The sequence below is a fragment of the Anolis sagrei genome, chromosome 5 (assembly GCF_037176765.1).
Source record: "Anolis sagrei isolate rAnoSag1 chromosome 5, rAnoSag1.mat, whole genome shotgun sequence".
NCBI classification, from domain to species: domain Eukaryota; kingdom Metazoa; phylum Chordata; class Lepidosauria; order Squamata; family Dactyloidae; genus Anolis; species Anolis sagrei.
In genome coordinates this window covers 119,464,668-119,481,782 of record NC_090025.1, presented here as the reverse complement: position 1 = coordinate 119,481,782, position 17,115 = coordinate 119,464,668, and the positions used below count along the sequence as shown (strand labels likewise).

The following is a 17,115-nucleotide window of genomic DNA, read 5'->3' as shown; positions in this document are numbered from 1 at the left end:
CAAGGCCTACATTATTATCTCAGCTATAAATGAAGTTTCAGGAGCTTCTATGATGTAACTATTTTCCTTTTTATAAATATCAGCTGTGATGCAAGCACTACATGAACCCAGCAGCCTTTCAGCTTCTCATCTAGTGACAGAACTATGCACAGCCTTTCCCTGCTAAAAAAAAGTTTGGGGATTTTCTGGAAGGTACTCAATGTGCTTTGAAAAAGAAAATCAGCAACCTGCCAGATGTGAAACCATGCTTTGGAGTTATAAAATATAGAAAAAAGTAAAAATTATAGTAAAATCCTTTTTTTTGTTGTTGTTAAAGTTAGGGAAAACTGGAAATGGGCTGTTCATTATGTTGATTAGTGAGGCTGTTGAAAGACGGAGGGAGTGGGCAAGCAAATCTCATTTAACTTTTACTGCTATGCCACCTTGATAAACTGGACTGGAAAGTCATATATCAAACTTGATAACAAGGTAAATACTTTTATATGGTGCTTTCAGGCAAGGTTCCAAGAAGGAAAAGCTAAGATCTATTCCATTTTAATGGCCGTGTGACTTCAAGCAACCTGTCAAATTTCATAGGGCTTCCACAGGCAAGGAATATTCATATATAGTTTTGATATAGCCTGTAGTATGTGATATTTGTGAGGAGTCTCTCATCCAAGCACCAACCAAGGCAACTCTGCTTAGCCCCAGGTTGGCGTGAGCTGTCGACTGTCAAGCCCAACTTACTGTTGACCTAAGCAGTTCAAAAACAGCTTGTGCTATAATTAGATATATTAGATACCGCTAAATCAAGCGAGGGGGGTATTTTACAACACCATAAAGAAAAAAATCAGAAAATGCTGGGCGACCAAAAGGAAGGAGGAAGTCCTGATGGCTCTTCGTCATAGAGGATGGAGCGACAGTACCCCCTGTGGCTGGATTTTGAGCACAAACCTTCCAATGTGCCAAAAAACTGGACGTTGGTTGACATACATACCTCCTTCTGTTCTGTGTGTCTGTCTCTGTATTGTTTATTTAAAATTGCATTGAATGTTTACCATGTATGTGTACTGTGATCCGCCCTGAGTCCCCTTGTGAAGATAGGGCGGAATATAAATAAAGTGTTGTTATTAATAGCTTCTAAGAACAGGCAGGATCTGGTTCCTTCAGAATATTTAGGTGTTAACTAATAGCTAAGATACTGTAAATACATTCTAGGATATCTACATGCATGAGAGGTTGGCTATAGTATTAATCTACTGCAAGCAAGGATAAAGGGGAATAGGTATCCCCCCCCCCCCACACCTGAACCAGTGAAGACAGCACCCTAAACAAACAAAACAAACAGCAAAATTGCAAAACAAACCACAGTTCTCTTTTAAAACAAGGTACAATGAAAGGATACCACTTGTTTTTAAGCAAAAATGTGCTTTTGGGAAGCCTCAGAATGTGATTGTGCTTGTAAACAAGGTGTGTTCTTCCTGCAGACCGCGTTTTAAAGAAAAATGGTGGTTTGTTTTCCTGTTCTAGTTGTGGCAAATAGGAGAATGGGAGTCTGGCAGGGGCTACGACCACAGGACGGGACATGTGCAGACCAAATTGCTTGTCCCTGTCTTATTTCAATGTTATGTTTGAAAAGAAATACTTTTTTGTTTGTATGCAACCAGCGTTTCCTAAAGAAGCATCTAGAGTACTTTTACCAAAGCACATTAGAGAATTCCTTCAGTTACATGTCAAAATAGTACACCACTCAGGATCAATCAATTAGTAGGAATACTCCCAGGAAGAACATTAACTATATGTCTCCAAGAGACTTAAAATACAAGCCATTTAATATCACATACAGACATACGGATCAGTTAGATAAATGCACAAGCTTACACACATACACAGAGAAGAAACACATCAGATCATCATGAGTACAAATGATCAAATTGAAAGGAAGAAGTAGTTCCACGCTAAGATCCATACCTTTTCATGCCCTGACAGCTAGCAGGAAAAGAAAAAACAAACAAACACAAATGTGACAGTGACAAAAGAAAAAAGCAAAATCTATTTAGCTATCATATACAGAATAAAAAACATGAATTGAGTGAAGTTGCCAGATCTTTCTCACATACCAAGAGATTACACACAATGATTGCAATCTTAAAAAAAAACAAAAACAAAAAAACACCCGACGTAACAGTGGTTAGAGCACATCATTTTCATTCATTAAAATTATATTTCACTGACTAGAATTCCCATTTCTGTTGCCTGGCCTATAACATTTCCGGTTATAATACGGAGGCTAAAATAAAACTGATTCACAAAAGTGGTTGATATCGATCTTCCCTGGGGTTTTTTTTTTTTTTTTTTTTTTTTTGGCCTGTTTCAGGAGAGACTTGAGAAACTGCAAGTCGCTTCTAGTGTGAGGGAATTGACCATATGCAAGGATGTTGTCCAGGGGACGCCCGGATGTTTTACTATCCTGTGGGAGGCTTCTCTCATATCCCTGCATGAAAAGCTGGAGCTTACAGACGGGAGCTCACCCCGCTCCCCGGATTTGAACCACTGACCTTTCAGTCGCAGTCCTGCTGGCACAAGGATTTAACCCATTGTGCCACCGAGGCTCCATCTCCCCTGGTGATAGCTATATTATTATTAAAGAGGGTTTTGCATCTAAATGGAATGGATACAATTCACACTTAGTATATGATTTTTATGAACCGAGGAAGTATTAAATAAAATTACTTTGGGATACTTCAATTCAAACTACTCATAATTTATTTTAAACAGTTAACTGAGAAGAAAAGGACTGATGCATATGTACATAGTACTCAATTGGTTAACTCCCTGATGCTAATTTGAAAATTAGAGGAAAAAAGGTTAAGACAGCAGGAGCTAGAGGTTTCCTTGCTACTATAGCAATGAATCTATATTAGGTTTTAGTCTGGATTTTAAAGCAGCTATTCAAGGAGATGCATCCTATTCCAGTTGGACTAAAACTGGAATCAATTCACAACCCGACCAACACCGAAGGCTCCAGCTGCCACTTCAGTATTAAGGACTATGGACAAAAGCATCTGTCTTTTTCTGGTATCACAATTTACCACTGGTATAAGGTATAGCCGTATATGCTACAATGCACATTTTGATGTTCCTCCAGATGAAAAAGATCCTTTGGACAGAGAAAATAAGTGTCTCTGAAAAGAGAATACAAGTATAGCCTTTCTGAAATTTTAAGTGTTTCAATTGCAGGGCCCCTTCAATATCAATCACACATTTAAAATGCATTCCTGCATTCAGTAGGATCGCTGTTGTGACTTTTTAGACTTAACATTGAATTCAAGGCAATCAACACAGATTAACCATAGGTTTCCATGGAATAATCCATTCAAGATGCAACCTGAGTGTTTTTGGGTTCAATGAGTTTAGGTTCAATGAGTTTAGGCCATTAACTTTCATCCTATGACTACACCTGAGTTGTAGTCTTTACATAACTTCATAAAGGAGTTCTGGAGGCAATATTTAAGTTTGCATCTTGCCTCACTTCTTGACAAAATAGACTCAACTTTCAGGATCAAAGCAGAAAGTTGTCCAGAGAACAATAATTTCCTGTTCCTGAAATTCCCCATTTCCCTTTGTCCGGACACATATTAAGGTTGGGTAGCCCTGCTTTCAATAGGATCAGTGATTTTCATAAATATTTGGCACTAAAGGCCTACGGTAAAGGTAAATGTTTCCCCTGACATTAAGTCTAGTTGTGGCCGACTCTGGGGGGTGGTGGTGCTTATCTCCATTTCTAAGCTGAAGAGCTAGCATTGTCCGTAGACACCTCCAAGGTCATGTGGCCAGCATGACTGCATGGAGCTCTGTTACCTTCCCACAGAAGTGGTACCTATTGATCTACTCACATTTACATATTTTGAACTGCTAGGTTGACATAAGCTGGGGCTTACAGAAGAAGCTTACCCCGCTCCCCGGATTCAAACTGCTGACATTTTTGGTCAGCAAGTTCACCAGCTCAGCGGTTTAACCCGCTGCACCACCAGGGGGACTTGAAGGCCTAAACCCAACTGTTATTCTCAACTACAGCAGACATACTGAACAAATTGAAATTTACAGTAATATCTCATTGTTCAATGGGACTGCTCTATTTTGGATTAACAAGTATATTTAGGCTTGTTTAGGCAGGTTTATGATTACTGAGAATTCATACAATTGCTATGCATGTTATAACATGGATTTTTGCTGTATTCTTTTAACTGCTACAGAGCTTAAGTTGTGACTAGTTTAAGGAAGCTGAAGCTACAAGGGAATAGTCAAACATGTTAACAAGGCACTGGCTTGCATCATTTTTATTTTTTATTTTGTTTATGGACTTCTGATTTATTATCGTGTTTAAGGTTCTTATCAACTCTTTCAAAAGTTTTAGACAATTTCTTTTGTCTAAAAACTACCAACACATGCAAATTCCAGCAAAGACAATTATTCTGGAGGATGCTCTCTTCATTACCAATGAAAACAATGATTTTGAAAAATCTGTCAATTCTTTGTGTGTAAGAGGAGAATGAATGAACCACCAGTTTAAAATAAAATACGTATACAGGTCTCAATATATCCCTCCCTGCATGTGCTCTAGTCACTGAAACCACATGATCTGTTGTAATAATTTAAAAACGGATTTAAATTATTATGTATTTACCCGTCTTGACACTGTGGCATTAGCCCTCTCTTTGAGTTGAGGATCCGTGGGTAAATTTAACCATATGATGTAAGGAGTGTCATACTTTGCTCGTAGCCTTGGACATCGTTTGAAGACAAAATCAATAAGAAAAAATTTGATTCCTGCATATAGTCCTAGATAAGCAGAAAGACAAAAATTGGCGTTTAGCGAAATGACAGTTTGACAAAGTCGTGGCATTCCTCTTATACCATCCTTGCTCGTACCCCCAAGGTGCTTTGCCACTCTAACCAGGTTAACCCCTGGATCGAAGCTGGAACTGAATAATCTACATCAAACATATAATAATAATAATAAAATAATAAAACTTTATATAGTAATAAAACTCCATTTCCCCCAAGGGGACTCGGGGCGGCTTACATGAGGCCATGCCCATCGATACAGAAACACAATACAGTAAACACAAAGCAGGCTTTCGTGTTGAACAGATTTTCGTGTGAGGAGGGGGCTTCCCATTTTGTGCTTTCGAAGAAACGGAAGACACGAAAGAAATGGTAGAAATGGTAGGAATGAATTCCTCGTACAACTCTAGCATGTAGGTGATGAATGACACATCTTCTCTCACTTGCAATTTCTTAGAGTATATATTGTGTCCACAACACTGCTGCTCTGTGGGATGGCAATAGGAGGCACAATGTACATATGCCCCATGGTATCTGTGTGATGTGAGACAGTTTTACAGTAGGGTGTTGTGTGGTTTCCGGACTGTACGGACGTGTTCTAACAGCATTTTCTCCTGGCGTTTCCCCTGCATCTGTAGGACCGAAGATATCAGCCACGGATGTAGGTGAAATGTCAAGAGAAAATGATGCTAGAATACAACCATACAGCCCAGAAACCAGACAACACCCCAGTGATTCTGACTGTGAAAGCCTTAGACAATACAGTTTTAGTGTAATTCTACTCCTATCTATAGGGCTGAATACATAGAGTACATTGCAGATTCCTGTTTAGCTCCATGGGTATTAAACTGTGGAGAACAAACAAATAAAATTTCAACTACAGCCCATCATTGCATAGTTGGTCCTCTGTATCCACAGATTCTTTATCTAACGTTAAATTCTAACATTCAAAAGTATATCCACTATAAAATCAATATAGCTTTACCCAGTGAAAGCCCTATGATCCTGTATGGAATACAGCAAGATGCAATAAACGCTGCCCACAAAGCAATATACAGCTTTTGTGTTACTTCAGGTTGGACCCACATAAACAAGCTGTTAAAAGGAAAGAAAAAAAAGTTAAGACATTGCAGCAGTTCATTGTCTTACATCTCAAGTCTGCTGAATTCATGCATTGTTAGGAAAAGAAAAAAGAAACAGAAGGATACTTACTTCTTAATTTTTTCCAGTATGTCTGACATTTTGCCAAACAAATTCTGTATAGCAAGAAAAAGAAGAATATAAATTTGGAATGTAAATGTAATTAGAGATGAATCATTTGTGTGTTTCTGTTTTGTCTATGACGTAATTATTCTGAGTCACCCGCTATTTTTTAGCTCCATAATCAATTATTTCTAGCTTCATGTCACAGATTGGTGTTAGAGAAGACCCATCACATCAAAACACATTGATGGGTGATCAAATTGAGAGGAAAAACAGTGATATAAAGTGAATTATATAGCCCATTGAAGAATGCAGCTTGTTTCGTAGATCATAAAAAAACATGTGTAGTTCTTTAGCTCAGAGGGACCAACAATCCCATCACAGCAGACACTGAGAAAGAGCTTCAAATATCAGATTCTGCCCACATTATCTTAAGGCCAACACAGGTTCTTTAGATTCATGCCAGTTTTCTCCTAGACTGAGACCAAAGTATGGATATTATCTCAAATATCAAAGAAAGAACCAGGATAGGCAATTGCATTAGAGATGGGGATCAATTTTTGTCCCACATCCTGCCACCACTGTTTGGACCATGTCCAAGTGTGCTAGAAGTGAAGTCACATCACTTCCACTCATCATTTTTAGCCAAAATCTCCACAAATCTTTTCAGATCTTTAATTCTAGGGCAGTTATGAAATTAAAATAAAAAAGGGAGAACTGTGTGTAATGTCGTGAGCTCCTTGGGGAAAAGCCATGATATAAATAAAATAAAAAGTCCTAAAATTACATTTGTTGTGTTATATCATTTCTCTACTACTAGAGAAAACATCCGATATGATACATATGAAACTGCTTTTCAATGAGTCACACAATTTGACCATTCAAGCCTTCATTCTCATTGACAGAAGTATTCTTCGGTGAGAATATTTTTAGGCCCGCGATTCTGTGGCTGGAAATGCCAGGGATAACATACCTGTGCTTTTTGTGCCACATCCAGAACAAGCTGGAATTTTTCTGACACAGTTAGGTCTTCCTTTGGGGGTTCCTGAAAACAGATAAATATAGGAATTGAGCCTTTCAGATTAAATATTTCTTCCATAATTTAAGGCCAGTCAAAAATACTTTGTGAACTACCTTCATTCAGATCATGGTTATTCTTAACTTTGATTTACAAAACTAGCCAACGTCATTAACCAAGTTCTGAAGATGGCTTGTTTCGATAAACTATATTTAAAACTAATCACAGATTGACTGGTTTGTACATAATGCTAAACACAATATTCAGTTGGTTAGTTAACAAATGAAAAAAAAAACCCTTGTGGCTGCAACAAAGGAGAGAACACATGACCCTGAGATACACAAAGGATCGTTCACATAATAGTTTTGGGGTTCAAATATAGCCTGAGTATGTGAACACTATTTACAATCCACACCTTAATTTTAAATCAGTCCTTTTGAGTCCCAGAGGTGAATTCACAGTAATAATTCCCTGTTACAGAGATCTGACTAAATTAATCTCATTCATACTGGGGTTTTTTTTATTGAGTTCACACCTACATTCAGGAATTCAGTTTCCTTGTTTGGGTGAGTCACAAACTCTCAGTTTAAACTAATTCATGGGGTTGTAGTGATATAATGACAATGGCGAGGGCATTACACATGACTGAACTATTAGACTATCACAGTATATTCTATATAGGGTTATGCATGCTTCTCTGAGAATTCTGGAAGAGTGACACACTTGTTAAACTGAATTTTTAAATGGCTGCATTGATTTAAATTAATTACACAGCCCAACCCTCCATTTTTTCTTGGTGTCTTGGTTTTTAAGTCTGTCTTGGGATTATTTGGGACGTTGATTCAGAAAACTGAATTGGACAAGATTGCATCAGCTCTACTTTCTTAGATATGGTTATCATGATTTTCTATGGGCAAGCAGATGGCAAATAGTATATGGCATGTGTTCTATATCTCAAAAACTAGAGCTAAATTGAGGGGAACCGGTACCCTTTTTTTCAATCAGCAGGTCAAATATACCCAGAAACAGGTCTAACATTTGAGACATCAAAATGTGTGTTGGCCAGTCTTATTTTATTGCATATGCTTAAGCAATAAGCAATTCAGAAAAAATTACTTATTGTTAAATAATAAGTTGAGTAATAAGTAATTCATAAAAATGAATGATTTAAATGAATATTTTACTTATACAAATTCCTTATTTGTGTATATTTCATATTTAACATGACAATTCACTTAGGTTGTTCAAAGAGAGATTCATTTTTGTTCTATTTCTGTATTCTTCAATCTTATAGAAATATATGAGTCCAGTTTAGCCAGTTCTGTCTCAGTTATTTACAAATGGAAGGAAAATTGTGTTCTCTGTCAATTAGCTCCAGAGAAAAAGAGAGAAAGCCTAAGGGAATTTAAAGTCATGCCCAAATCAATAGACTAACTATACATTTACAGAATTTTGAAACATAAAAAATGATTTAAAGATTACATTGTTCTTCGCCTTTACTTTCTAAAATGAGGATTATTTGGATTTTTAGAAGAAATGTAAAAGGATGCATTTAAGATGTAAATCTTTTTAATATTACCTAATTATATTAAAATACTAATGTAGGTTATTCTAAGAATTAGAAAAGTACACATCCATAAGATATTAATTCTATAATGCTTTGTAATTTTCATATCAAAATTCTCAACGTTTCAAAATTATTTTGACTTACAATGGGCTCAGAAACTTCAGGCACAATACTCCACTGTATTCTCCATCCTCTAAAAATAAACAATACTTTATTAAACTGAGAAAATGGCTTTTCTACAAGATTCTGCAAAAATGGAACAAAAGTATGCTTGTTTGCTGGTTTGTACATAATGCTAAACAAGCTATTCTTGTGGATACCAGACAATCTTTTCCAATCTATTTTAGTATTTCTGCACAATCAAGTAACACATAATCATATCATCCTGAATCTTCAAAAGGTTGAAAGAGACTACAAAGGATGTCTGTTTGTAATTAACAAAGTATGAGGACTTCAAAATGAACAAAGTGAGGGGAGGAACATTTTAAAAACACAAATTCAAATTCAAATGATGATGATGATGATGATGATGATGATGATGATGATAAACTTTTATTTATAGCCCACAAGGAGCAATTGTGGGAGATGTACTGTCTGAAACAATTAAATAATAGGGAAATAGTGCAATGAAATTCTTTTTTAGAATACACATAGTCAAAAACACATATTTTCTCCTGTTTAAAGCAAAAAAGTAAGAAATAAAGTTGCAAAGTTAAATCTCAAGATAGCGAAAAGCAGTATGGTTACCTGGCTATGAGGTAATTTAGAGATAACCTCAAAATTGCTAAAAATAAGAACATAGGAATGGCCCAGCCATGCCATACAGCATTCATGTAGATCTATGGATAAAAGAAGAAACAAAACTTTACCTGTTACAATACATTACAAAACACTACAACAGGAATGGTTTTATCCCTCTGTTAAAAAACAATCTCCAATGATGGGTATGTATTGGCCTCCCCTACAATACCCCCTCTCTCTCTATACATATATATATACATTGAAATTCATTCCTAGTTAAGTAAAATCGGTTTGGATATTTTAGTCTTCCATGTAGAACAGCCAGGTAATAAACAGAAGCAACAGCAACTGTTACATCCTGAGATGCCAAGAGCCATTTTCTGGACCCAATATAATACATGCGGACTGGACTGGGCCCTCCACTTTCATCATAACCTTATTTCCATGTTAGTAATTTCTGACATAAAATATATCCATCTTTAATATTTATATCAGGATTCAAATAATGGAAGCACTATAATTATTCCATGTCTGGGAGAGTATTTTGATCTGAGACTTTGATCACTCTAGTTCTCCAGCATGGTGTAGTAGCCTGAGTGTTGGATTACACCCAGAGTTCAAACCCATATTCAGCAATGGAGGCCCACCTTGAGCATATTACACTCTGAACAAATCCCTTCTGAACAAATCTTGTGTAGGAAATCTTATGATAAGACACCCTAAGTTAGATTCAACTTGAAAGCAAATGACATGTACATGTGAAGCATAATTGTGATTTCAACCATTGACTAAAGTACTGACAGGTGGGAAATGGACTCATTTTTCACAGATTAATTAGAATGCTGCCTGTACATTTCACTTTTCACCTCTCGTTTTATAAGAAGGACAGATCCACTCTTTTAAAATGAAAGCTCAAAGTTTGCCTCCCAGGTCTCTTTCTCCAGGTGACAAAGCTCAGGTTTCCTAGTTTTCCATATCCTAATTTGACATTTAATGCACTGCTTCTCAAACACTATGTCAACTGGGCACAACTGTTTCTTACTTAACTGGAAACATGCCAGGCAGCTAAGGTACTGGCATCGGTCCAAGGCCCACCTGATTCTCCTCCACTTTGATTTGTGTTGATTTAATAAATCCATAAAGGACTCCACAATGGTTACCCATTAATTTACAGTTATAAAAATATTAAAGTGAAGGATAATATTCCCCTTTCAAAACTTCCCCATATGTTAGTTTTAATAGTGTTGAGAGTTTGTTTTTATTTTTAAAAATGCAGTGGATATGACATAGAAATGAAAACAATACAAAAGACTTAAACAGCTTTTAAGACAATTTTGTAAATATATGAAAACACTGAAATATTGCATAACAAATTAAGCAAGCTGTTGCCTTCTGGGCTCATTTGTCTCAATAGATCTCAGAAACTGAATAAGTCTAAGATTATATTGTGCATTTATTTTAGAAAATCTGGCAGCCACATTTAAAATCAGAAAAACAAATGGTTTCCACAAAGCATGTTTGTAAACTGAGCAAAAAACCATACTGAACAAAAACCATATTTCGCTCAATGGAAGAATGGCAACTTACAATAAAGGCAATAGCAGAAGTGTAGACAGAAAACCAGTCTGATAAGGCAGAAAGATTCTTCACAAAATTTGTAACGGGTTTGGCACCTCTCTCTAGGTAAAAAGGAAAAGGAATACATAGTTTTATGTATTTATATTTTAAAGAACATTCCCTCATAAGCCAAGACTTGATGCCTAAAAATGTCAACATCCCTATGTGAACAAGTGATGTATCATAATCTGTTTCATCTTTTGTAAACATATAGCAGACTCATAGTTGAAACCACATCTGTCAGATGGATCTAGCCTTAGTATAAGAGTACAAGAGAGTGCATACAATAGTTGACGCCACACTCAAATTCGTAAAGAATGAGTGGGAACTTATCAAGACAATACCTACATATTTCCTGTTCTTGTAGTGAGAGATGCCTCAGTATAGAAGTTTGACAACTTCAGGTTAATTTAAAGCAACTACAACTCTTGGAGATCATTTATGATGGGTGCGGGATTAAACATAATCAGACCATTCTAGCTTGGCTGCTTAGGAGCTCGAAAAAAATATTTTTGGGCTGCAACTCCCAGAATCTCTCAGCCAGAATCCCAGGTTGTTTAAATTTCTCCTCTCACCAAACCAAAGAATCCCTCAGTCATATTGACTGGGTGTTTTTGGAAGTTCGCATCCAAAAACAAAGATTTTCAAACACTTTGATGAATACATATGAGATTCTGATGATCCATATCTCTTCTCTAATGAGACTTGAACATCCATAGATTTTGGTATTCATAGGAGGTCCAGAAACTAAGCCCCAGCAGTTTCCCCACAGCACGAATACATTTTTGAGGTTTTGTTTAAAGGACAAAATAGTAGCATTATTTGTCCACTTTTCTTTGGTTTGACAAAGTATGGCACTTTTTGTTACTTTGAATAAAGCAAACAATTGTGGGTGGCAACTTCTATGGATAATAGAAACCAGGTTTGCATGTCACACAGAAACAGGAAGAGCAAGGGGAGTTAACAGCATACTCATTGTTCTTCTATTTCTCCACAAAAAGTACCATATGAAGAACCAAAGGTCATAGCTTGAATGATAAGCACAAATTGAAGATAACTAGAGAAATGTCAACACCTGGAAGACTTACTAATTTCTATAGTGTTCAAGAAAAATAGAAACTATACCAGCCACATCTGTTTGCAAAGTTATCTGTTTGTTTTTTAAGTAATTTCAGACATAGTTTGCACCTCCAGTTCCTCTTCCTAAGAAGGCCGAAAGACCAAGTTTAGATCTCCAACACTCAATAACCAACCATTTTTTATAAATGCAAGAAATACTTCTCATCTTTTTCTCCTTCATCTCTCCTTCCCTCCTTTTCTTACAGACCAACATTTCATTCTACTTTGGTTTGTTGCAAAGTTGTGCATGACTTTCAAACCATGAAAGCGTTGTTTGATGGTGACCTATAAGTCAGGATAAGCCCATGATCATGGACACACTGGGCCTGGGAGTACATTTACCATTTGTTTTGCAAATAAATATATTAAAGTGACTTCAAGCTTCTATTGCTATTAAGCATATCACATGATTGGAGTGTCATTAGAATTATTCTCAACTGGATTAATTATCACTGTTAGTATATATGCTGCAAAAAAGAGCAAAAAAATTTGTACAAGTTACCTGTTAATGTCAAAAATTGCCATTATTTTCTTTTTATATATTAGATTTCTAAAATACTGCAGATTTAAATTATTTTTAATCCATTAGGTACTTGTTCTACATTCTTTGTCTGCATGACTGTGAGATAACAAAATTGCACCAATTATATCACTACAACACCCGCTTCAATGTCACTCACACTTTTTTGCATGGTATAAAATTGTATTGTGCAAATATCAAGTTAGATACTTACTTAATCTTCTCATATTTTCTGTGAGTCTGGAAAGTAAATGTTTGAAAATGTAATGTCTCTTTGACAAATGAACACATTTTTGTTAACTACTGGCATATCTGAAAAAGACCTGATTCTAAAATGGCATATTTTGGAAATGCTTAATGCTACATTTAATACTAAGTCTTATTTTGGAAACTGCTTTTTTTTTAAAAAAATGTGGAATTCATATAAAATACCAGGAAAACAACAGTGCTGAAATACAATTCTAATACTAATGAAATAATAATAATAATAATAATAATAATAATCACCCAAAATGTGGAAAATGTGACATATTGATAATATCAATTAGCATTAATTCTTTCAGGTCAGTTTAAATATGAGAAGGCAGAGGGGTACGCCTACCACAAAGCAGCACTCTGCATATCATACACACCAGCATCTCTGCACAAATAACAAATGAAGTTGTGATATAAAACTACCCTTATTTACACATAAGATGCTGCATATTGCCAAAAATGAAACTGTAGTAAGAATTATGAGTTGTCTGAATGTATATTAAATAAAATATAGCTGACACTTTTATTCTTTGTGCACATACTGTATGTCAAATTGCATTATTTCCTCTCATTCCAGAGAGTTCTCAATTATTCCATCCAGAGACACTGGCATAATTAAAGAGACACACAGAGCTTTTAACAACACTCTAGAGGCTGTGATCAGTATAAGCAAAGAACAATGTGGCTTTTCTGTATTTAATTTGTATAATAATACAACAGGCCATCCAATATGATTTACCTTCTAGCACTAAGCGGTTCTTCCGTTTCAACTGTGTTCTCTTCTGGCTGAAACCTGAAGTCTTCTATATATTCCCCAAATTTGTCATAGACCCATTTCTGAACTCTTGAACACACCATGTGGCTGCGTTTATCTAAGGACAAAAATATGTTACAGTTTGTTACTTACAAGGATCAGTTTAAAACTGCACGCGCAAGCAATAATTCTATAGCACAGGCAGACCTTTTCAGCTGGCAAGCGAACTTTTACTATCAGTTGTGCTATGTGGTAACCTGTTTTTAATGAAGAACCAGTAGTACCATAACGTACAGTTAAGAGACCAGTGATGAACAGAAGAGTGCTCTGATAGCTTTAGCTCCCAATGTCTTCCCAAATGTTATGTCTTGATTCTCTCACGATCTCTGGCATAAATAGGGGGATTGCTCCATTAAACTGATGGTGCAAATGCAAAATGGGATACAACAGGAATACCACTAACACAGCCTTATGTCCAAGTAAAACACACCTATTGACTCAACTGAACTGAATGCTCATTTACTAACTTCCCACTGAGGCAATGGATTTACTCCACCGGGGACAAAGAACTGAATATTGGAGATCTCGTCTATTTATGCTACCAATATGTTACCATCTCTTTTTTTAAGGTGAAGGTTTCCCCTGACATTAAGTCTCGTCATGTCCGACTCTGGGGGGTAGTGCTCATTTTCAATTCTAAGTCAAAGAACAGGCGTTGTCCGTAGACACCTCCAAGGTCACGTAGCTGGTGTGACTATAATAACCACTACAGCAGGCAAGGGCAAACCTTTTCACCTTGGGGCCGCATTGTGGGCCCAGCCGGGCCAGGAGGAAGGGGGCCGGGCACACACTAGGTAGGGAGGGCCTGGGAGAAGGTGTGGCCAGGAGGTGGGAGGGCACGGCCCAGATCATCCTCAGGTTGTCCTCCCAGCATAAGGATGGGACTGCTCACCCCATCTTAATACCGGGAGGAAGGCAGGACACACAACGACTGCACCAATCCTTCTCCCCCAATTTTTTCAAAATAAATAAATAAAAATTCTTGGGTTGTCCTCTTGGCATTATGCTGGGAGGAGAGCAAGACAGGCTATGGCTGAGAGTGCTCCAGGGGTCTCAGCCATCGCTTGCCTTCCTTGAGTTGTCCTCCTAGCATAAGAATGGTGCTGCTCTCACCGTCCTAACACCAGGAGGAGGGCTAGACACACAGTGGCTGAGAGTGCTCTAGAGGGTTGCTACATGCCTTCCTCCTCCATTTTTTGCCGTAAGGACACAGTGAGCCACTGTGTCCTTTTCCCAAAAGAATGGGGAAAATAAGGAGGGCCTGAGGTAAGCGCCCAGGAAGCCGCATCCAGCCCCAAACCTTAGTTTGCCCATGCCTGCTCTACAGGATACTAAATTCCTGCAGTGTTTGGAAGTTCCAATTAGTGCAAAATGTAGCAGTCAGATAGCTGACATGTGTGCGCTTGAGAGACGGTATATCATTAGTCTTGCAGGAATAGTTCTTGCTTGAGATTTACTTCAGAGCTCACTTTTGATTTACAAAGTCTTGAGCCTCTTGTGGCCTGGATATCCTCTTTATGAGATTGCCCAAACTTTTGAGATCCTCAGTGATGATCTTGTTACATGTCCTATTGTCTATTAAAAGGTTAGGATGATGGATACCTGTGACAGGGCTTTCTTGGTATCCTCATTCCAACTGTACAATTCCTGCCCAAGAGAAGTCCAGTCTGGCTACATCCCTATTTTCTGATAGGCAACCAAGGCTGCATTATTTTTCATGGACTTCCATCCAGCTATTATAACTATCTGGCTTTTATATTATATTTTAGTCTGTTTTAAAATGTTTTTAATTAATTAAGGTAATGGTTTTACAATCTGTCAGGATCCTGGAGGGTTGAGAATTGATAAATAAATACTATAAATCAATGAAAGCTGTAGTATCTTGCTTCCCACATCTGATTCAGTTCAAAGATCATGAAGAGATTTGGTTAACAATCGTTTTTAAAATCTCAATGTACAATGATGTCAGAATCCTTTACTGCTTCCTCTGGTTCTTTTAGCTTTTGCTTCAGAATTTCATTCTGCCTCTGTGCTGCATCAGCATCTGAGCACAAAACTATAGTCTTACCTACTGTTTGCCAACTCAAATTTCATGCCGGTTAGCACAAGTCCCAGTTTGCATAGCCATTCCAAGCAGCTGCTTTGGAGTTTGATTTGCTATTCAACTGGAAACAGTAGTTTGCCAGTTGAGACATCATGGAAAATCCCAGTTAAACGTTCTTTGTAGAACAGTTAAAATTAACCTGAGAGTACAGTCGGTGCTATCACATTTTACTTAAAACTGTAAACCAAAGAACATTTCACAATCATTATACCAAACCACTTCATATGTTTCAGACTATTATTGTTTTTACACCTTCAGTTTTTATTTTAGCTATGACAAGAAAAGTGCTGGAAACATGTTATTTTCCAATGCTTATGTAACCAATGTTTACAGAAAAGCAGGGTCTCGATAGAACAAAGATTTGAAAACGGAGAAAATGGGCCAGATAGAAAGAGAGAGATGTTCCAACAAAAATAACACAAGAGAGGACTAAAACATTTTTAAGGAGGTAGCTAAGAGGAGGCTAGATATACAGGGGGGGAAATGTATGCAGGTATAACTTCTAAACAGCTTTGCAATGAAGTTAAATGTGCAGTGAGCCTGACGTTGTACTCTCATAAATAGTCTTCACAATATCTTGATTTTAAACAATAACTAATCTATGTTTACACAATGTCAGATTATAAACCTCAACACCAGTATATGGGCCATATTTATAAGCATTCATTCATCCTCTTATTTCACATGGAGGTGTATCACTACACATAAAACACTTTGATTCTACTCTTGGCTCCATCCAATGGACTCTTAGATCTGTGTAGTCTGACCGGATACTTAGGGCTTTCTGCTAGGGTGCTCCACGGCACTCCTGCTAAGTTATATCATCAGTTCTCTTGCCAACCCAAACTATGAATTCCAGGATTCTGCGAGTCAAGAGACATGGCAGTAAGATGGTATCAAACTACTATAATTATAAAATATTGATAGGCCAGCAATTAATTCTGAGCTGAAGAGTACATCTCCTCCTTCATCTCCTTCTCTGGAGTTCATTGTTCACTGCAAACATGCAGCATTCAAGGACATCAGAGATTCTGATGAGAACAATTGAACAGAAATGTAATGCTTGCTTTAAAGCCATCTCTGGTGGCAACGTTTTGGTAAAATAAAAATTGCTTCTTTTTCACTCGCCTTTTGAAAGTGGGCCATATCAGGTCTCTTCTATCGAGACCCTACTTTTCTGTAAACACTGGCTACATAGGCACTGAGAAAGATATAAATCATGGAAATAAGTCAATTTTCCCACTGAACCTTGACGCTTTTTGTAAACATTATTGAAATTTGGGGGCACTATGCAGAATTCTTCAGGTGCCACAAACCGCCTACAGTGTAG

General features: G+C 37.1%; 1 protein-coding gene across 3 annotated transcripts in view; it reads right to left on the bottom strand.

Annotated features, from left to right (window-relative positions):
* Window positions 1-17,115, bottom strand: part of GRAMD4 (GRAM domain containing 4) — a 98,242-nt gene that overhangs the window by 10,274 nt on the left and 70,853 nt on the right. For 2 of the 3 annotated variants that reach the window (XM_060777814.2, XM_060777816.2), the window contains 10 exons: window positions 13,607-13,739; window positions 12,827-12,852; window positions 10,944-11,035; window positions 9,363-9,454; window positions 8,760-8,808; window positions 7,004-7,075; window positions 6,040-6,083; window positions 5,813-5,922; window positions 4,667-4,821; window positions 1,951-1,968 (listed from right to left, as the gene is read on the bottom strand). In XM_060777814.2, the coding sequence (XP_060633797.1) occupies window positions 1,951-1,968; window positions 4,667-4,821; window positions 5,813-5,922; window positions 6,040-6,083; window positions 7,004-7,075; window positions 8,760-8,808; window positions 9,363-9,454; window positions 10,944-11,035; window positions 12,827-12,852; window positions 13,607-13,739 (791 nt within the window). The remainder of the gene's footprint in view (window positions 1-1,950; window positions 1,969-4,666; window positions 4,822-5,812; window positions 5,923-6,039; window positions 6,084-7,003; window positions 7,076-8,759; window positions 8,809-9,362; window positions 9,455-10,943; window positions 11,036-12,826; window positions 12,853-13,606; window positions 13,740-17,115) is intronic. The other variant, XM_060777815.2, reaches the window with a different exon arrangement.